The sequence below is a fragment of the Zeugodacus cucurbitae genome, chromosome 2 (assembly GCF_028554725.1).
Source record: "Zeugodacus cucurbitae isolate PBARC_wt_2022May chromosome 2, idZeuCucr1.2, whole genome shotgun sequence".
NCBI lineage: Eukaryota > Metazoa > Arthropoda > Insecta > Diptera > Tephritidae > Zeugodacus > Zeugodacus cucurbitae.
This window is the reverse complement of record NC_071667.1, coordinates 48,479,378-48,502,525: the sequence shown is the minus strand read 5'-3', so window position 1 is coordinate 48,502,525 and position 23,148 is coordinate 48,479,378. Positions and strand designations below refer to the sequence as shown.

At 33.8% G+C, this 23,148-nt stretch overlaps 1 protein-coding gene across 3 annotated transcripts; it reads right to left on the bottom strand.

The window, feature by feature from the left end:
• Positions 1 to 3,575: 3,575 nt before the first annotated feature.
• Npepl1_0 (probable aminopeptidase NPEPL1) lies at positions 3,576 to 22,837 on the bottom strand. 3 transcript variants are annotated; one of them, XM_011193520.3, is made up of 7 exons: positions 22,608 to 22,837; positions 21,660 to 21,697; positions 18,896 to 19,926; positions 18,665 to 18,821; positions 14,097 to 14,273; positions 4,964 to 5,074; positions 3,576 to 4,112 (listed from the first exon to the last, which is right to left on the bottom strand). In XM_011193520.3, the coding sequence occupies exons 1-7, from the start codon at positions 22,708 to 22,710 to the stop codon at positions 3,981 to 3,983; spliced, it is 1,749 nt and encodes a 582-aa protein (XP_011191822.1). In that variant the 5' UTR covers positions 22,711 to 22,837; the 3' UTR covers positions 3,576 to 3,980. The 3 variants fall into 3 exon arrangements, with proteins under 3 accessions (XP_011191822.1, XP_011191823.1, XP_054082053.1); XM_011193521.3 differs by lacking the exons at positions 21,660 to 21,697; positions 22,608 to 22,837 and adding an exon at positions 20,581 to 20,758; XM_054226078.1 differs by lacking the exons at positions 21,660 to 21,697; positions 22,608 to 22,837 and adding an exon at positions 20,054 to 20,092.
• Between the last annotated feature and the right edge of the window lie 311 nt (positions 22,838 to 23,148).

Genomic DNA, 23,148 nt, shown 5'->3' with positions numbered 1-23,148 from the left:
GTGAAACCGAACATTTTATACTCTCGCAATTTATATACTTAAATTTATTTATATTATATAATACACAATTTGACCCACATATTCGTCATATATATTGTATAAAGTCCATTGAAAGTTGGAAACCATAATATTAGGTTAGAAGCACCGAGGTCCTCGTGTTCGATATATGGGGCCTTAAAACCTATGGTCCAATTTCGGCGATTTTTAGAATGGGTCTGCCACACTATTAACATAGTATTTGTGCAAAGTTCTGCACCGATATCTTCACTGGTACTTACTTTATATATTGTAAAGTAAACGATTCAGATTATCTTCAAAGTTCTGGTATATAGGAAGTAGGCGTGGTTGTGAAGCGATTTGACCTATTTTCACAACATATCATTGTGGGCGACGCTACGCCGATTTTCCATTTTGTAAAAAAATCTGAGTGCAGCTTCCATCTGCCATTTCTTATGTGAAATTTAGTGTTTTAGACAGACGGACGGACGGACAGACATCCGGATTTCAAATCTACTCGTCACCCTGATCACTTTGGTATACATAACCCTATATCTAACTCGTTTAGTTTTGGGTGTTACAAACAGCCGTTATGTGAACAAAACTATAATACTCTCTTTAGCAACATTTGTTGCGAGAGTATAAAAAGTTTTCTAATTGAAAACAAACGTTGGTTAAAAAATATTTAACTCAGCAGTTCCCACAACCCCAAAAAAGTCAACTCAAAATTTGTGTCTGAACTAATAAACTAAACAATTTAACCATATAATTCTCAATTTTCACTGTTCCAAAAATTCAAAATCGATTGTCGTTTATCAGGTTACAGAATAAAGCTCAAATTATGCACACTTGACTTGGCCACACACGTGAGAACTGTCACATAAAGAATATCTTCATAGCCTTTGCATAAACATACTTGATTACCGAACGCATGATTCAACTTGGAAGACAGCTGAATTTAAAGTTCTAAGTTACTTTGACATTTGAACTGCAATAAACAAACCAAAAGTTATGAAACAGGTACGATATGAGGGTAATTTTTGTTGCAGAAGCATAACTATTGCAAATCTCTGCAAGAATTCGTGGCGATCCGCTCAGAAAAAAACTTATTTATCGAATTTATGTAATATTAAACTGATTCTAAATTCTCAAAAACAATTTGAATAAAAGCTTTATTCACCTATCATTTATGTGCTTGGCTGGCTCCAATTTTTATATCTTCTAACAATTCTAAATTTACAAAAACTGCAGCATCTTAAAGGAGCTAGTCTGGATGTGGGGAAAAAACTTACATGGTTATCAGAGCAAGTATATTTTAGAATTTTGTTAAATAATGCATTCCTTTTGTACTATTCTGAACAAAGTATTCTTTCAAACAAAAAATCTTCAAGTGCTGTCATATTTCTTGATAGTGAAGATTTTAATTATATATGAAATTTTAAGAAACATAATAGTTTTAAAATCTTAAATTTTGGTGATATTTTAATTTCAAAAACATAATTTTGAAGATAAATCTGCACTTCTGACAACTCTACCGACAAACCATAGAGCTGAAGTTAAAGCCTCCTAGGCGTTGTGTGAAGTAAACTGCAGTTTTCCTAGTCAAATTTTTCGAAGCTGTTCTGAGTCAAGTATGCATAATTGAAGCTTTAGAGATATATGTATGTACACTGGCGATATCACACTGTAAATGCATTATTTGTATCAGATGGACTTCAAAATTGTAGTGTAGGGGTTGTAAACCTATTTCACCCATTTTCAAACTGTAGCATTCGGGGACGCAATATTCATGAGACCACTTGGAAATTCTCCCTTTAGTTGTGAAGTATTCGCTGCACTTTGAAAATTAACATGTGCTCACGTCTTTGATTCTATTTAAAGAAAGTCCAGTTAGATTTCCAGATATAGTTTTTATTTTAAAATTTAAAATTTTGGTAATTTTATAGACAATTCGCCTACATTTTGTTAAAATATGATTTTTGTGATTGATTTTGGGCCTAAGGACGTAACCACTTTTTTCCAGATTTTTCTTTTTTCTTTTGTAGGCTAGCAACTTATCTGGCCTCCCTAGTACATTTAAGTGCGGGTTCTATCAAGAGCAGCAAGTCTTCCAAAGCACCTAGCTTGGGTGCCTAATCTTATATGAATTCTTGAATTATTTTTATTTTCAGTTACTAACTACTTTTTTGAAACTATTTTTTTGTTAAAATTTTGAAGAAAGCATAAAAAAATTCCTTCTTAGGTCACATCTTCAACAGATATTGCATACGCACATACTCACATATCTTCGTATGTCCACATATGCTGTAATAACCTTTAATGGTATCCTACAACGTCCTTGTTTGCACAAACTGAGTCCTTCCCTCACAGGCGCTCCAAAGAGCGAATACCAAATATGTATGCATGGGTATGTTTCTCTACTGATAGCATCGACACCAGCTGGCTAGTTGACTGACTGTTTGCTTTTTGTGCGATGGCAAAAGACAATCATAGTACAGTTACTGCGAGTTTGTGTGACCTTTCTTTTGTTCGTCAATTGCTTTGCTCGTTCGTTATCTTGTACGCTCAACTGCGTGGAAATCATTTTTTCTTCAATTCTTTTACATTTACTCATATAGACATTTGTATGTGTACATGAGTAGTAGAAACTTAATTTTATTGGATCTCAACACTTTGTTGGACAATTTTGAAATTTTGAGTGGATGCCTATAAATGCCGAGCATCCATGACATTTTAAGTTGTGGTTGCACGGTTGATACCCACTGATATGTATAAATAAAGAACAACAATTGATTCTGCTCACATGGTCAGTAAAGCAACTTGCATGCTTGAACGCCGCAAAGTCTGCTATAAAATGTCAAGTATCTAAAAAAAGGAAGATACAAGATCTTTTGTGGTTTTGCAAGATTTCGTGAAAATTGTGTGCATAAACACATATTTTGTGGGTATTTGCTTAACCACCAAATGACTAAACGACTTCTGAGATTTCTTGTATTTTATATCAACCCGCTTTGTGTAAATCTTTCATCATTTATTGTTATGATTGTAGTTGTTGTTGGACATTCAGGCAACACAAATTATGTTGACTTTACATTTACATTCCAACCGAAGTCATTAAATTGAAAACGAAGACATCGTGTACTCGTAAGCAGGGAAAAGGGACGACACAATCAATTTGTGTTCAAACAATATAAAAGAAACTATTACCACTGACAGCTACTTGTCTTCCACGGAGAAGAAAATATGTACATAATGCTATACTTTTGGTGAAGATAAATTATTGCAATTTCTCCTTTAAGCGCTTCCTAAGCTAAAAACTTCAAATTACTAGTCGACATACTGCCGTGCAAGACTCTTAGTTGAGATCAAAATCGCCAACACATAATTGCATGAAAGCAAGGTAACCACCGAAGTAATGCTTTCATAGCATAACGGCAGTAGATTGTGAAAGATAAAAGCTTGAAAATAATGCCGTATTTATATCATATTTCCATTTTTTGTGTTTACCGGCTGTTCAACGTAATTGCAATGGCGCATCAGTGAGCAGTCAAGTGAAAAAGCTATTTGACGCAGCAGAATTGAATAAAGCATAAATATTTCATTTTTATTTTATTTTTATATCATTTTCTTCCTTTTACTTCATAATACCAAATAAAGAAGAGTAAGTAGAATTTGCGGATAATATCGTTTACAATTGAAATTGAAAACGCGCTACAAAAGTGTACACATTGGTTAGACAGAATCACAAAAAGAATACAAAATATTAATAAACCGAAAAATAAAGTGAAATAACGCTAAGCGTGAAGGAAACTTTACTGGCGTTTTTTGTTCTCCCTCACCCCCATAATTCATACTGCTCTTGTCGCATCCCCAAGCAAAGCTGGACAGACTTCTCTTCGTTATACGCTGCCATGCTACGCCTGATGATGTATTACATATTTTGGGGATAAGTCATACTGGGATTATATCATTGTTGTTGCTGCCTAATCACGACAAACGCGCTTCGTTGGCGGTTCCGCATCGTTGGGTGCAATCGATTGCAGCAAACTGCATTTTGTGTAGTTTCCGAAGAGCGTTAGTAGCAATGCTACGCCATAGCCAGTGGCACGTTCGCCCTGCAACGAAAAAATAACGGAATGTTAGCATAAAATTAAAAAAATAAGTTTGTATTAGCAAGTATAAAAAGCGGATAATGTTCAAAAACGTAATAAGATGACTTTTATAAGCTACTGTTAAACAATTATTTTATGCCGCCTTTCAATTAACACTTTGAAAATTGAAAACCGACATTGAAATTCAAATTTAAGCTTATTTTTTAATAATATAAATAAATATTTATTACTTAAATCCCCCCACCCCCTCCTGTTTTTTGGTGATTTTTTTTTTAATTTTGCTACGACCAGTAAATTGATAGAACTTTATGTTTATTATAATTTATTAACATATGTATATTTCAACAGTATATGTATACATTTTAAGCCAAAAATATTGTGTAGAACATGAGTTACAGCGTTCTGCACACCCCCGCCTCATAAAATGGGCTCGCACTTCCTCCATAATTCCGGCTGATTGGCTTATCGGAAAAAAAAATTAGCGGCGTTTTAATCTGTAAGATTAAATGCATGGAACACACCACGATCAAGTAAATATATCAAAAATTGGACTTTTGGTAGATATTTGAAAAAAAAATTGCGAAATTTGTCTTTTTTAGTTTTTTATATAAAAACCTCGAAATTTTATGAATTTTTGATTGATAATACATCGTTCCATGATTTGATTCGATCCGATCACTTATGATGACCCCCTTAGTAACCCATGATTCGTAAAAACTTGTTGGTACGAAATGCGATAGCATGAGTTATAATATATTCAAACTGATCAATTAGTATGTTTCACTATAGGAAACTCAAACCAAATCCACTTTTAAAGTAATAGTCGCTGTTCTATATTAATTTGTCATACATACCGTCGAAACTGGAGTAGCCATATCTACATGCATCCAAACACCTGGATAATCGAAACCAAGATGAGCACCAACAAACAGACCAGCACAAGACGGTTGAGCGTTGTTACGATCCTGAAAAAAAATAAAAAAAACAATTAAGTATACTCTCTCAATTTATTTACCTTTATTGAGCTAACAAATAATATGGCTTGTGTAAAAGGGATAATCCCTTAACAGATTTCAACTATTTTATATCAGATAAATGAGGACTAGAGGTAGTATTAATCCTATTTTGACTATTTCGCCCCAATATTATAAGGAAAACAACTATTCGTGCCTTGAAGCCTATTTCGACGATAGACGTGCGATGACACACTATAAATGGAGTATTGGTGAAAAGTTCTGTTACGATTTCTTTACTACTGCTTAATTTATACATTATAAAGTAAACGATTCAGATGTAATTCATAATTTTAGCATGTGGGAATTAAGTATGGTTGTAAGCCGATTTCGCCCATTTTCAAACTAAATTTTCATTTAGTCTAACTGAGTGCACCGCTTCTATACCATCTTTAACATAATATATTTTTGGGCTTCTGCAGTTTTTCATTAGTGAGTTAAAACACCTAGAATGTCCGGACCCTCAATTAGGAAGGTGCCTCTGCCCAGCTGGTTGATGTCCTCATACAAATATGCAGTACCCGCTGGAGGAAGCAGAGGAAGAGGACGACCTCCACTCCGATGGAAAGACCAAGTGGAAAGTGAGCTGGATTCAGTTGGTGTTTCCAGTTGGCGCCAAAAAGCAAACAGGAGGAATGAGTGGCGCTCCTAAGATCTGGACAGAAACAATAATCTTCCATAAACCTATTTAAGACTTGCTTGAAGAAGAAGTATACGATTTAGGTTGAATAAAAAATATAAAAAAAATTGGTCAAACATTCTAACAGTTAAATTATAAATGATTTATTATTGAATTATCCAAGAATCCAAAAATTTAATACTGCAATACATAAAACATGCAAAAATAACAAAACAATTGCAATGGAACACTGCATTTGATATGGGATAATCACATCCAAAAAGGACGACAACGGAAAATATTTGCATGAAGTTTTGTCATAACAAAAAGCAAATGAAAACTATTTGCTCTCAATGCAAGCGTCCTCGATACTCGTGCGTCAGCCACAGACAATGCAAACTAAACACTAAAGCATTTAGTACCAGCGTCGCTTTTGTTAACTTGATTTGACACGAAATGAGCGAAGAATGCAATCACACACACAGGAGTTTGAGTGTGTGTGTGTTGGACGGGTGATGGCTTTGACAGAAATCAAATGTCAAAAGCAAAAGTGGCTATTGTCAATATAATTGACATTCATTTGACATATCGCAATGGCAACCAGGCAATAAAACCGTTATTTAAGTGGGCAGAGTGTACATGAATGTGCGTGGCAAATCAATCAGTGCGCGTAATTGGAGGGGTTGCATGCATTTTCAATTAGTATTTATTTGCTAGATTGTAGACAGATATGTATACAAAACCATAGAGACAAGCACACTTTGGCATTACAAAGATAATGTTACAAAATATCCCTATGCAGCATGTACTTTTACATGCATTTGTACTATGTTTTTGTTGGAATTGTTTTGATGCGGTCACGTCTATTATTATTCAATTGAATTCGGTGAAATTTTAAAATTAAATGCTTAGTTTATTTATGAAGAGTTCAGTTATGTACATATGGCTTTGACATTTGAACTATTTAGTTTTTTGTTAGAGCTGTGTTTAAAGCGTGGGTGCGGCAATTTATTACACTGTATACATCTTATATAGAAATAATCTATAAGCTATCTGGTTACAGTTGTTCTAGAACGTCCCATACGGAGCTAGTTTCAAAACTTCAAAATGAAAAAAATATATTAAATATCGTATTAAATAGTTCAATATGTCTAAAATATTTGCCGAATCAAATCAATTCGAGTAATATTCTAAGAGATATAACCAAATTTTGCACACAATTTGAAAAAACATTATCTAGTTAAAAAACGACGAGTTTTTTTATTAGAATTATTTTTGTTAAGCCAATATATGGTAAAAATGTCAGCAAAAAAGTGAGTTTTTTCGTTAAAACTGTCAAAAATTCAAATTTTAATATATTATTTTTTCCTTTGTTCATTAACTAGATTTATCCATGTACTATAGAAATATTTTTGGTTTATCGTTTTTAGATGAACCAATAATTAGTTATGCTGTCCACGGCAAGAGTTTTTTTTTTGGACACATCATGGGAGATGAGACAGCAACCGCTGAGTTTTCGGAATTTGTAGATAACAATTTCACAAACGACTGTTTGAATATATATCTCTAATGTACTGTTCAGTATGTTCTATTAAAAAGATCATACCTTTAGGCGGCAACATTTTAACTAATCACTTTAAAGACCATGATTGTTGAAGAAAATCCGGTGCGAATGACATATGGTAGGAATGTTCTGGGAATATGAAAAAGCCGTTCCTTCGATTCAGAGAAACATTCTGTTGTAAATTCTAATAACTTTATGTGTAATTTATAAAATATTTGAGATAATAAAAAAATATGAAATATAAAATGCATTAAAGGGAAATTCAAAGTACAACAAATAAAGAAATATACACTCATTTTAAAAATATCATGAGGTAAAACAATGATTCGGTGTGAAAGTCGCTAACTTAGAATGCAATGAGGGGCCCATAAAAGCCACGATAAAGCCACGTTACACATTTCGTATTATAAACACCCGCTGTGGCGTTATGTCAATTACGATTGCATGGTAAATATTAAATTACTCAGATTTGCGATCAAAACCGGAAGAATATTCAAAAATTGTACATGAATGCTTGTTTTGAGCACAAGATTATTCCACTCAGAAAGGATATTTCCAAGCAAATATAGCGCTTAGAGAAGCAGAATAGATATAGAAACAGACAGGTATATATTTGAAAGAGCCATAGGCATTTGGAGAACACATTGAAGTGGAAAAAGAAGACGAATAAAAATCGCTATCATTAATTATTCAATTTAAGACTTAAAATGTAATAGCGTTTTTAGACAGCCAAATTAATTGATACATTATTTGCCTTTTATACCATGTACTCGACAACCGAACAGCTGTGTTACATTTTTGTTTTTGCTTTTCATAAGAAGTTGGTAAGTTTCATCAGCCAATCGCAGACAAATAACGTATGTATATCGTACGCCTTTGTCGCAGGGTTGCATTTGATTTTCCAAGTCGATTAAAATTCAATTAAAAATAAATGTAGATTTTATTTGGTATAGTAAATCGATCTCAATAAGCGTTTTAATTGAGCATAGGCCGGTTAATATACCAATCAGCTTCTGTCTAAAAACGCTATTATAATATTTAATAACATTCATAAAAATTACTTCTTGCAAAACAACACACTGTGCGAAACAGCAGAAAGTCAAACTCTTCAAGTTGTTTAAAAGTTTTATAAGCCACTCATCGATGTAACACGGCATTTGTATCAATGAAACAATATTCAAATCGTATCACAAGCACATCATAACAACCAGATTTCACAGACAACAGCCCAGCTGTTTCCCGCATGCTAAACTGTGTGGAAGGCTTTGCTCGACTGCCAAAAGCAGCAAAACAAAATAAAATTTCGAAAGTCGCATAAGGATACAAAAAAAAAAAAAAGAAAAGTATAGACAAACCGCAAAGCCGAACATTTGCGAGCAACAAACAGTTTCAAGCAGCAAACGCAACTTTGACGTGTTGTCAGCGATTAAACTTTTCAATATTGTTTACACGCCTTGATGTATGCTTGCTTTTTGGGTTCTTTAACTTTTCCGCTTTCGCCAAGCAAGCAAGCAAGGCAGACATGTAGTGAAGGCTTATTTGCCTTTAATATGCGTTCGGTGCTTTTTTCTCTCCTTCGATTCAATTTTCCTACGATAAACTTTTGCATATAAAAAGTTTTCAAGGTTATTATGTAGTTTGTGTGCAATATGCGAGCGCCTTGTTTTCTTACATTTAGTTAGCGCTTTTATGGCGTTGCGCATTTTTAACATTGGCACTATGTAATAAAAATAAAAATAAAACAAATATATTTATATAACGCGTTCTTCGCTCTTGGCAAGCAACTAATAGCACTTTTGCACTAAGTTCAAACAGAAACAAATAAAATCGAAACCACAGACAAAAAATGTTCGTGGATGTGTGAAGTAATCATATCAGATTGTTTGAGATTCGACTGTCGAAGCTGCTGGAGTCTCGCAGCGATACGGCACGCGCAGAGTTTTCAATGGCGGAGCGAACATCGCGGAAATGTAGCATCTACACACCCCTTTAACAAATGCGCCATTTTAGGGTTGTGTAAGTGCATATGAAGAATTGTCTTTTTATGAAGTTATCTCCTTCAGCACCGGAGGATCTATGTAACAACGGTACTTTTTAAAAGAAATATTTAACAAGGCTAATAATAATAGCTTTAGCACATCATTGATGACACCAAATGACAACTCCTTTACCTGAATATGTAGGTAAAGGTAAATTGACCTTACGAAAGGCGAAGAGTTCCCTAGCTTCTAACGTCTGTATTAATTTTGTACGCCACCTTTCGTGAGAGATATCACCTTCACGTCTGAATTAATTTTGTACGCCACCTTTCGTGAGAGATATCACCTTAATCTACAACCCAATCTGTCCCTCGAAAGTTTTAGCGCCCACAAATTGTGGTTAATCGATAAATCGCCGATACTGCTGCAATCACATAGACTTGACCTAGCCACACAAAAAATAGTCTAACGGCGTCAAATCGCACGACCGAGGCGGCCAATTGACTGAGCAATATCGTGAGATAACACGTTTACCAAACTTGGTTTTCAATGAATCGATTATGACATTCGTTGTGTGGCTTGTGTCGCCGTCCTGTTGGACCCTTTTTGTCCACGACCATATCATCCAATTCGGGCAAAAAGCATTCGGTTATCTTTGAGCGGTAGCGCTTCCCATTCACAGTAACGTGACGGTCTTGATCATCACGGAAGAAGTACGGACCAACCGCACCAAATCGTAATTTTTTCGGGATGCAATGATGACTCATGGAGTACGTGTGGATTGCTGTCTGACTAATAACGCATATTTTGCTTATTGACGCAGCCATTGAGCCAGAAATTACCCTCAAAATGTAACAAATCGGAGAATACTATTCCCTCATAAACTTAATATAAAGACTTCTGACTTTCAGATTGATTCTAGTCGGTTCACAAGTCAGTTTAATAACGAATCTCGAATTTATTTACACAATTTTTCTTGTAAAGTTTTTAAAAACAAACTAATAATTATTGCTTTCAAATTTAAAAGACAACAAAAAATTCACAAACACAGCCTTTGGGGAGCATAAAAGCGAGGCTTAATAAAAAATATAAAAACAATATCACAAAAAGTGCAAGGCATGAACAAAAATAACCATATGATGTTCGTGGCTTCCTCCTTTCCACACAAAGTAAAGGTTATGTGTGAGTAGACGAACTAGTTAGTTGTGCAGTAAAAATTGGTTGGTACACCAGAGAGCAATTTCCAATATTTGAACAATAAAAAATAACCGACGTACAAATAAACGGCGGTGTATGTATTTTATGAAAGCGCCCCATGGTTAAGAAGTCTGTGCGAAAAGCACAAATAAATAATTATTGTAAAATATTCGCCCGAATTGCGGTTTGTATTCCGCTGTATTGACGCTTGTTGCTCCACTGATGCCGCTGATATCGCCACCGCTGCAACTAGCTAAACAATTGTTGATTTATGACATTATCCGGTGCGATTTTAAAAATTACAAACCTAACACAAGCGCACCGCATAACGAAAGGAAAATATCAGCAATGCCAAGAGGAAGTGCAAAATGGGGGGAAGTGAAAGAAGAATGCGTTTATTTTAAAAAATGAACTGGAAAACCCAACGTACATAGTGCGTTTAAAAGTATTATACCAGCAAAAAATGCTTAAATAAATGCTAGTGCAGGAGGTGTGTTTGGTGCAGCAAAGCACGCTATATGAAAATGAAATCTAAATAGTGTCGGATTGCAGTCGGAGTCGAACAAACAAAAACTATAAAAGTATTACACAAAGGAATGTGAAGTAATAAATTCAGCCACATCTCGATGGAGTCACTATTGGCACTTTCTGCTTATACTGGACGACTGGGTTGTTTTGGATTGGTTCCTGCACTGCTGACTGAATGGGCGGTTAGTTGAAGAATAGATTTATTGCAATGGCAACAACAACACACTCAATACGGCATTACGTCGGAGGTTGCACTATTCGCTTCGCCGAATTTTACACTCTCTTTATTTACAATAAATGCCCTTAACCGCTTTCCGTAAAACAAAGGGTTCTACATAGCAAATATGCAGCCGAAGTATACAATATATGTAAATAATTTGTATATAGTTTATATTAGTAGACTTTTACAAACTCATTAATATGTAGAGCAGAATTATTTTTATAATCCCATTTATTGGGAGTAATACATCAAAAGTTAATGAAAATCACATTTCGCCCGACATAAACATACTTTATAGCATTCCACAAAATATAAGCAGCTTCGTCCTTTCAGTTATATCGCATATATTCAAATATACACCTGGGTTCGAAATAATAGCAGTGGTTTATGAAATGTTTACACTTAAAAACTTCTAGCCATTTGCATTTATGCAATAACGTAGACCCAAATATTGGGAATCTGCATTTGAATTAATTTTTCATACAGTCATCACATATATGGTAAACCGTTATGTTTTATGCAACCTAGTTGTTTTTTGCTGTGATTTAAAATAGCAGTACAAGCGAAATAGTCATATTGTTTTAAATAAATTGATTGAAATGCGAAAATTTAAATTTTAGTTAATTGATACAATGGTTCTTTAGTAAATACATAACTCATTAAATTTGAAAACATATTTCTTTTGCGAAAATGGGGCGTAGCAAACTAAAAACTAAAGAAGAACGAAGTGTAATTAAAAAAGAGTTGGCGGAAGGAAAATCTTACAAGTGTTCAGTCAAAACGCATGAGAATGCAAAAAAAAGAAACCAAATCCTGAAACAAGGCGACAAAATGGGGCTTCAGCTGAGGACAGTTGTGGGTTTATCCCGAGAAAAGTGAATTTATACCAAAAAAAAAACTCAAGACTAATTAAATCTTAGTATTATTGCGTCCACAATAAGAAAAAGAGTTAAATACTGCTACCATTTTTCGACAGAAGCCCAAGAAAAGTACCGTTACTAGAACTGCGACATGTGCAGGCCAGAGTTCAAAATGCGCACCTTCATTGGCCAGTCGGAAAATGGCGTAAGATATTGTAGTCCGAAACGAAAATTGTTACATTTTGTTCCCGAGGACACCAACTGTATGTTGAAAACTTCATTTCATCACAGATTTGTTTCCCGGACTGTAAAATACCGATGTGCTAAAATCAACGTATTGGGGTACTTCTCTTACTACGGTGCAGGTCCGTTATATTTAAATAATTAAACACCTGGGGTTACTTTAAATGGATTTGAGGTTATGGGCTGGTCGGCTCAATCATCTGTCCTTAATCCAGGTGAGAATCTTTGGGTAGAGATTAAGGAAGCTATAGGGAAAGAGGATCCAAATACGAAGCAGTTATGGAGTGTGGTGAAGAAGGCATGCAAAGCCGTTCCTCTCGAGAAATGCCAGCAATTGGTTGGATCCATATCTTTGTTTTATTATATTAAATAAATTGGTTTTTGAAGTAAAATACTCAATACTGTTATTATTAATCACATACTCCATACTAAGTAATACACCAACATGTTTTGGAAAATTGCTCTCTAATGAAATAACATATTTTATATGGAATAGCTTTGCCTTGGATACATGATAAAAATCTATGCTGCAATCAATCAAATCTAACAAGAAGGATTAAAAACCCAAACTTGGTTAAAAGCGCACAATAAATAAACTGTAATCACGATAAGACTCGAGTCACTTTGACTAAACTACATACGACCTGTTTATATATATGTGTATGTTGTAAATGATTAAAAATTGCTCAAAGACGCGATAACGCTTTATTATTCCCACAAATCAATCATATTCCAACCAATCAATGGAATTGAAAATAACAACCGAAACACTTTTGACAGATCTTCAAGCGCCATATTTGGAGTGCTTATCAGTGTATTATAATGCGAGTACATTTGGCAACATGAGTTTCATTGTATGTATTCCGATTTACTCCACCACAAACTATTCGTAAGCCAAAGGTCACGTAATAGTAACGAGGAGTCATAAATACAGAGGAAAATAAAATCGAAAACGGAAATGACTATTTCAACTTTGACTTTACAGAGTCACTTGCCAAAATGTAAGTAGATTGTCGCTGCCATAGCATCCATATGTGTACATACATAAATACATATGTATGTATGTGTAAGTATGTATATGTGAATAAATAAATGCATTTCTGTATGACAACTTGTTCAACCGGCAACTTGTAATTAACTGTCAAAATTATGATAGATGGGAGTAAAAAGTTGACTTTTACATGCATTTCAAAAACTACTAGAGACTGTGCACTAAAAAAGAGCAACCCAGATTTTATAGTCGAACAACGAAATAACGTTCAATCAAAAGTTAGATTTACTAGATGCCTTGTACAGATATGTTACCCTTCGGGCTATAGGGTGGTTCGAGCAGTGTTGTTTTCAGTTAATTTATTCATTGAGATCAACGGCACTTACACCAAAGTAAGAATTTTCCGCACTTCCAACGGTTATATTTTCAGAAAGTCTTTAAGAATTTTCTCGCTACAATTTAATTTTCGTCTCAGTGACTACGTTACTAGTCTACGTATCCAGCAAAACTACCGCAACGTTAAATAGATCGATTCTCGCATTCTAGTTGTGAAAAAATCAATGTATCCTCAGGGAAAGTCAGATGTCGGAATGGTAGCACCAATTATTATTTTAATAATAGTTTAAGATGTCTTCGATAGAATATCTGGTACGTCGACGAGTTCTTGGTAACTGGTTTAATAATATGAGATGTCACTATGTACATCACCCTGTATGTGCACATGAATGCACGCTCGTCCATGCGAATGGCTTGTAGTGCTTTTTCTTACTTACCGCAACAGAATTCTTCATATCGGCTATAGCTGACGCAAATTCCGAAAAATGGAATTCCGGTAAGTAAATTATTGGCGCTAATAAATCACCAGATCTGCGACCAGCTTCCAAAGCTTTTGTTTCCCATTCTTCGGTGTTGGTGAGTATGGCTCCGTGCAATTTGCCCGTTGCTATGCCCTGCAATGAAAAATATACGTATTTGCATTTAATAAGCGCATAAGAAATTAATGCGAATAATTTATTATAATGAACTAATTAAATTCATGTAAATAGCTAGCATGTATTTGACAACTATAATTACTTTATTTATTTTAGCATTGTCTATACACTATACAACAAAATCGGGTATTAACTAAATTTCTTTTTTTCAGGAGATTGAGTCATAAGTAAAACATTTTTATTCTCCGATTTTTGAAGTTAGCCTCAAAGCCAAACAATAGCAAGGTGCAACAAACAAATTACCAAAAATTTAAATAAAACTTTTTGCGAAGTAAATAACTAAAACTGTGGGTAAATCTATTAGGTCTACAACTTTGCTTCCCCCGTTTTTTTTTTTAATTTAAGTTTTTTTTGTATAAAAATGGTTACAAATGTCGATGAGCCTCACACGCACTTTTCTTGGAATTAAAAAAGAAAAGCAAAATTTACCTCAAATGTCGAGAATTCAGCTCAAAAAGTGACATTTTCAGTTAAGAATAAGTTTGGGATGAAAACAGATCTCTACAAATATGTTGTTGGGTTAATGTTGACACAAATATCCAAGATCGATATAAAAAAAATCGTTTTAATCGACCAATGCTTGACCCTAGAGACATCTATTGGAAAACGGCGGAAGCAAAGTTGTAGACCAATATATTTTACAGCTTTTTGAAACATTTTAAATTTTAAATTTAACTTTAAGTTTTTTTTTGTGGATTATGGTGATTAGAGTTAGAGAAGTTCCACTCTATTTAGATTCGAAGTTCGAAAAAAGGACTTTTCACAATAATTATTATTAATTACTAAAAAAATATAAAATCTAAATTTTTCTCTTAATTCAAAAACTTTTCGGTGAAGCTTACATGGCAGATGCTATGTCACAGATCTTCGAAAAATATAAAATAATTTTAAATCGAAAAATACTGGATACGAAAAAGCTTTATATACCATTGAATTAAGCATCAAATTTTGATTATATATAGATTTTGAAATTTTTAGTAGCTATATCCTGTAGTTCAAAATTGTTTTAAAAAGTGTTTTTTCGAATATCGAATTCAAATAATTCGATTTTGGAGGCAAACTTCGGAATTCGAAGAATACACTGATATGATGATATGGAATCAAGTATCATTATAGCGAGGGCGGATAGTTAAGTTGTGTCATTCAAGCCAACACAACAGTAAAAAGCACTGAACGTGCTGAAAGGACGTGAAAGGACTCAAAAGTCTGCCATACACTTAATTTGGGTACCTTGACACAGATTAATAACAGGAAATGAGCTCATCAAGGCGATAGAACCAGACTTTCGCTTCGTAGTAGATCCTTATATTTATAATAAAGGACGGGTCCCGCAATGATGAAAAGGTGGAAAGAGGGAATAAATAAAGGATAGGTAGTATACGCAAGCCACAGCAATTTGACCAATATGGACTTAATCTCATCTGTATAATGTTGCTTATGCAACATGTAGGCAGAGAGATCGAATACCCCGATATTCCCTTCCACAAATTCGAAACTTAATTATTAGAAATACCACTTTCAGAATAAGTTTTTAAAATAATATATGATCATAAAACAGACCATATCACTATAATATAAAGTCGCATATATAATAAATAGAAGGCGTCATGATGATATATTCAAACAAACCTACAAAATAACTGTATGTCTAGTGTAGATTTAATTCCACACGCAGTGCCACTAAACTGATATGACTCAAACAACTCACTCTCTCTGTTGCGTCGCATATTATTAGCTATGCACTAAAGGATATGTGTGAAAGTGAAGTGAGTTTTTCCTATGGCAACGAACATCAATGTACTTTGTTACGTTTGTTGCATGCAACTCTAACATTCAAATTGAATTAAGACAAATTGAAAGTGCAAAACAAAAAACATAAAAGTGGGCAAATAAAATAAATGTCGGTGAATGCAAAACCAACGAACGTCGAAAGGAAAACATGAATGAAGAGGAAACAGGAATTATACAACCGGTTGGTTCCACTTATCAAAAGGAAGGCAAATGCATTTAGTTGCGAGCAGAGAAAGGAACAATTAATGAAATTGTAAGTGTCTTAACTTTTCAACGAAAATGAAATTAAGTATTTATGTCTAATCAACTAATTCAGAAAATATAATAAATTTTTCGTTTAACTGTTTCAACACAAGGGGAAATATATGGTATATAAGTAATGTATGTAAGTCAATAAATTGGTTAAAATGAATCTCACTCTATTACCATAACTCGAATAATTTTATATTCTGATATGCAAAAGATAAATATTTAAATTTTCAAAACTATCGAAGTACTAAGGAAATGAAATTTTCTAAAAAATAGGCGCGAATTGAAGCCTTACTAGTATACAAGCAACGAGGGATTCCCCGAAATGAACTGATGTTATCCGACTAATACACCATGCCTCGCAAACAGAACCGATCTCATGACAGTCGATCATATGTAACCGGAACGGACCCGGATTCTTATCTGCCCAAGGACTATCATAGAGCAAGGTTTTAAGACGAGTATCCAATAGCGGCGAAAATAATAAAAAGGTTAAATGTGACCAAGGAGAACTTGTGAAAGCTCAAAATGGATTGAGCGCAGACAAATGAGTTAAGTTTTTATTTTTAAAAATATTTACAGACAATCACAGGATGGCTTTTGATGTCTCCTGAAGACTACTTACACTACTACTTACATAATAAGGATGCTTTCACTGGAAGCAGAATCTCCTCCCATGTGCACCAAGAGGTCACTCCTACAGTATGTCGATTAAATCGAACAATATGCCGACTTGACTTCAGACGTGACTTAAACACCCTCAACAGTGGAGCAATTGACTCCCTCCCACTGTCTATTTGAGACGACGAGTTGTCTTGTAAAACAAGATTTATCGTCGCGAAACTTCAGTCTGGGTATTGTAATAGGTTAAACTCCTATTTATCCAAAATAGACCCCGACATATCGAATATATGTCCTGGATACAACTCGCATTATATTAACTTTATCTTTCAATACCCCACAAACCCTACTCAACTAACATTATTTTCCCTATGGACCGACCCGTCGAAACATCTCGTTTCCTGGCCCGTTAGATGACCTCGATGACAACAAAATTTAGGCTTACTATTTCAACCTGGGTCTGGATAATCGCTATAACAACAATAACAGCCATTCATTTTAATACCGATAGAGATAGTTTGCACTGCAAAATAAACGCTACCAAAGGAACGAAATTTAATATTTATGTATGAAGAAAAAGTCAAAAATGGCAAAAGTCGAATGGGTTGAAATTTTCATAAATTGCCAATTCATATTTAAAGCAAAAAATGACACCTAAAATTAATTAATATATATGTAGTACATTGACCTATATAAACGGTATAAAATTAACCAAAAAGTCGAAAGTCACTATATTGCGTATATTTGGACTATTGGAATGTCTGGACTGATAACAATATTAATGTCCATGTCAAACTAAAGTATGCTTGATAAGATATTTCTGTGCAATTTTATTAAAATAATTCACACATGGACCAATATTCGGCATAAAGTCCATTATAATAACGGATATCACTATGTAACCGGGTAATGCCTCTCAACTGGACAGCATGTATACATTACAGTCAACAGCAAGAGTAAAGTTATAGTAGTATTTCGATAATTTCACTCCTTGAAGGCATTATTTTTTAGTATTGTTTCGATGTTTTCATTGATGTTTGCTTTACATATTGCAAAATGAAAGAATCTTAAGGAATCTTATACAAGAAGTATTTGTGGAAAATGGGATAAAACCGCTAACATATGTTAACCAAATAGGACTCTGGAAAATGAAAATTTAGTAGGGATTTATTCACATACATATATATATATATATATATATATATATATATATGTAGGTACAGTAGTGATGTAACAGTGTTAATGATGTAGTGGAAGGAGGGAAAGATTTGAAGATTTTTTTTGCAATTGCTATGAATGTTTAACAATTTGTTACGTTTATCAATATGGTGATTATTTTCATGGCCTTAAGGAGTCTGCGAAATTTATAAAATCGCATTTGATTAATGAAAAATATATGTAATGTATTGTATAATGATATACATACTAGATATATAAAGGGGTTATTAAAAAATTTAACTTCCTGCATGATTTCATCAATATTGAAGTTCATAATACAGTTTTAAGTCAGGAAATACAGTTGCGACATGGCAGCGCTTGTTCTACTCCTGTAATGTATACCCGATAAGTGTGTGAACGGTCGACCTATTATTTCTCTGTAATTCGCCTTTGCAGACACAGGCCATCCATAACTACATCCTTTTAAGCTGTACATTTATAAATCATGATTTACAATGGGGTGTACTCACCTGAGCACCAGTTAAAGTAGCCATATCGAGAATAATATTTGCTTTTAGATCTTTGTGAGCGTAACTAACACCATCAGCCAATACGAGGCGGCCCTCAGCATCAGTGTTGTTAATTTCAACAGTACGGCCAGAATACAAAGTGTGCACATCATCAGGACTGTGCATCATGAAAGAAACATCATTGATAGTCAATATTATTTAAAATAATTATTATATAATTAAATAATTTACCGAGTTGCGTTCGGGCCCACCGCATTCTCCGCCAAACATAAGACTGCATGTAAATTTTCTTTGAAGCCACACTTTATGGCCGCATAAAAGGCACCCAAAATAGCCGCAGCACCGCCACAATCACGCTTCATGCCCGGCATAGCTGTCTTGCCTTTGATGCTTAAGCCGCCAGTATCATAAACAATACCCTTGCCCACCAAAGCAATAGTATCATGAGCGCCTTTTGGCTCATAAGAAAGTACAACCAATGCCGGTGGTACAGCGGCTGCCTTGCCAACACCATAAATTCCACCAAATCCTCGTTCACGCAACTCTTCACCACGTATAACAGTAGGCTTTATACATAATTCTTTCGCAATGATTTCAGCTTCTTTCACAAAATGACTAACGTTCATCTCATTACAGGGCATATCTACGATACGTGCCGCTAAACGTATGGCGCGCGCCGCCTCTTCAATGCATAAAATATCCGTTGACTCCAATGACGCTTCACAAACTTGTCCATCCTTCTCGATGATAATGAATTCGACATTTATAATGGGCCTGACACTGTCATAGCTTTCATCGTTGTCCATAACCTCATCTTGGGAATAATTTTCAGATTTACTTTGCCCACCACAAGTTTTTCGGGAATACAATGGAAAAGCGCGTGCTACAGCGCAGGCACTCGCAAAAAGATCAGCACGATCACATACAATAACAACATTCTCTTCGTTGGCATGCATAATATGAGTTCTAACCAGACGAGTAATGGCGTGCGAACGCGACGGTGTATTATGACGTGAGCATTTGAGCGGCACAGCTGCTACAGTGGCACAATCCAAATACAATGAACACTTATCCGTAGGCGAAGGATGTAAACACGAAATGGCATTCTTGAAAGTATTCTCATCGACGCGCGCATCTAATTTACACGAAACATTTGAAAATTTTAGCAAATTTAAGTGTCGCAATTGACCAATTATGAGAACGGGCTTGTAGTAAGGATCGCAAGGTGTTAACGAATTGTTGAATTTAATGTCAGCAGCCATCTGAAACAAATATGTATATAAGTAGATATTGCAATTAGCATATTTATTCGCAGAAATAACAAAATAAATAATATCAAGCTATCGCGATTGAAAATATTTAAGCAGATTTATTCTAATTGTGACAAACCATTGAACTTCGTAGATCCTGCATTCAGATAATATTATATATACATAGATCATAAGTATATAAATCTTACAATCTTTATTTATAGTCTGGAATGTCAAAGACTTCCAATATATTTATTTGTAATTTTGATCCTTTAAATCTGAAAAATTATATTTTCCAAATGAAATGACATTCCATCACGAGTTATGCAATATGTTCTTTGTTTTCAAATATGATATGTGCATAGAGATATTTACTATAGGCACGTTGATACGTGCTAGATTTGAAAGCAAACAAAGCAAATAGTATGTTTTGTAAGTACTTTGCATTGCTTTTCGCAGATTCAGCGTATTATTTACAAAAACAGTTAACGCCCACATTATATATGTATGTATTTTAATATATTTTTTAAATTGGATATTATTGTAAAAACTAGTACGGATATGCATCAGCCCATATATACATATAATATATTATATATGTACCGTAGATATTGTCAGAACATCGGCGTATATATATGTATGTCGGCCTATGTGAATCAAACTTACATGGGAATCAATTCGCCATTCTCCACTGGCAACTTCCTTTTGTTGCATTTTCTATGTTAAAAATATTTTTTCTTTTTGAAATACTGTTTAATTTAGTTCAATCAAAATTAATTAACATTAATTGCAATACGAAAATCTGCACCTTATTAGTGCAGCTGACGAACGCAACTGCCACAGTTCAATTATAAAATTTTACAAAGAGAGCGTGATCGTATTTGGCATATAAAAAACAATAAAAGGTAATGTAGAAAAATTTATAAACAATAAATTATCGCTTATCAGTAGCATGAACGCAAGTTATGAGAACCATATGAGTATTTGTTTGTTGAATGCAGATAAGACAGTACAGTGAAACTGACCCAATACAATGAAGCAATAGTGAAATTGTTTTAATTACTATTAATGGGATTTAAATATCTAATAAAGCAAGAACTATAGTTCGATTAAAAAAACAATACCATTAATAATGAATCTTTGGCAAAATCAAATAGGTTATAAAACTTTTAAATTCAAATTAAATTGTATTCACAGTAATGCAGTGATCATATGCACGTATTATTATAATTCGTCAGTCTTATCACCCCATGTTAATACTTATCAGCAAATATTGTAGAATTGTATAAACATTAGCACAACGTGACGTATCCCCAAAAGTAGCCGATAAGATGTCAATTCACTTCGAGATTTGGTTTTATTCTACTTTACTATCTGAAATCAATATCTGCCATTTCTTCAGTCTATAAAAACGCTTTTAATCTAGCTACATATCTATAAGTAGATAACTTTTAAGACCATAGGGAATTAACTGTAATTTAAAACATTCGAATGTATATTGTAGTTCCAACAGGTTCTCTGTGTTGGGTACTTTCTTGCATTCAAATCGGTAAATCAAAAGCATATACTGATGTGGTATTCTATTTTTAGATTTTTGCAAATAAATACATATATATGAACTGTATTCACACTACTCTTGGCAGGCATCATAATTTTGCAGATAATTGCAGTATGAATATTTGTTTTATAATATTTATATACATATGCATGTTTTATATTAAAATTACTGGATTAATATATCTCACCATTTTGGCTGCTGCTTTTTTCCGATGACACGCTGGTTGGGTCGGCTTTAGTATAGTATCCCCCGATTTCAGAGTTAAAATGGGTATGGTTGGAAAGAGGACGATCTCCAGATTACGAATATATATAATAGTTGCCGCAGGAGACTTATAGTTTTCGAGATATTCGCATTTAAAGTTGAAAATTTCACAAATTTTATGTGGCGATATTTCGATTATTACATAACTTTTAATTTATATAATGCGCTTATTATACACTAACACTTCACTAAATTGTTTCCACATACTTATTTTATATCAATTGGTTTAATATTTGCTTTAAATAAGCATTTTAATTTTTAAACAATTTTGTTTATATGCACAATAACCATGTTGACAGATATCAAGTGTTGCCAAATCTACATATTTTACAAACGAATAAAAGTTAATAAAAAAATTACATGATTTATAGTACATTTATTCCTGTTTCTTGAAAAACCATGATATTGGGTGGACCAGAGTTATTTTCCAAAAGCGCGGCCGAAGGCCGCAATTACAGAAAAAAGCAATACGCGAAAGATTATTATTTTTATTTTCATTTGTTTGGTTATGGCAACACATGATATCTGTCAACCTGGTTATTGTGCATATAAACAAAATTGTTTAAAAATTAAAATGCTTATTTAAAGCAAATATTAAACCAATTGATATAAAATAAGTATGTGGAAACAATTTAGTGAAGTGTTAGTGTGTAATAAGCGCATTATATAAATTAAAAGTTAACTAATAATCGAAATATCGCCACATAAAATTTGTGAAATTTTCAACTTTGAATGCGAATATCTCGAAAACTATAAGTCTCCTGCGGCAACTATTATATATATTCGTAATCTGGAGATCGTCCTCTTTCCAACCATACCCATTTTAACCCTGAAATCGGGGGATACTATACTAAAGTTTCCCCCGCTGGTTTTGTTACTGTTGTGGCAGTACGCAGCACAGTTATAGTAATTCGTTCCGTGAAATTAAATATAGCACCTTTAGCTATTTTCAATCCTTTCACGAAGATGTGCATAAATTTTGTAGTAAGTAATGCGAAAATGTGCAATTAAAATACCGGCGATTTAGTGCAAAAGTTGTCATTCCAAAATAAATTTGAAGTTATATTTTACGATCTCCCCCACGGTTGTCATTTATAGTTTGCATTTATTTGCCAAAAAATAGTGTTACCAGATTAACAACAAGTGCATTTCAGAATTAACGCCTTTTTAATATGGCAAATTTGATAAGCCAAATTAACGGATAATTAAAAATTATTATCATATATTTTTAATTTACAACGTATTATTATGTTACTTAGCTCAATAGCGTTTGTTTATTACTAAGTATTCAGAAATAGAATGGCCAACAATTAATGGAAGAGCACATATTGTACATTGAACATACCCAACAGAATGCCAACGAATGTAAAATGTCAAATTGAAACAGCCGTTTTGACTGCTCCAAAGTTTTC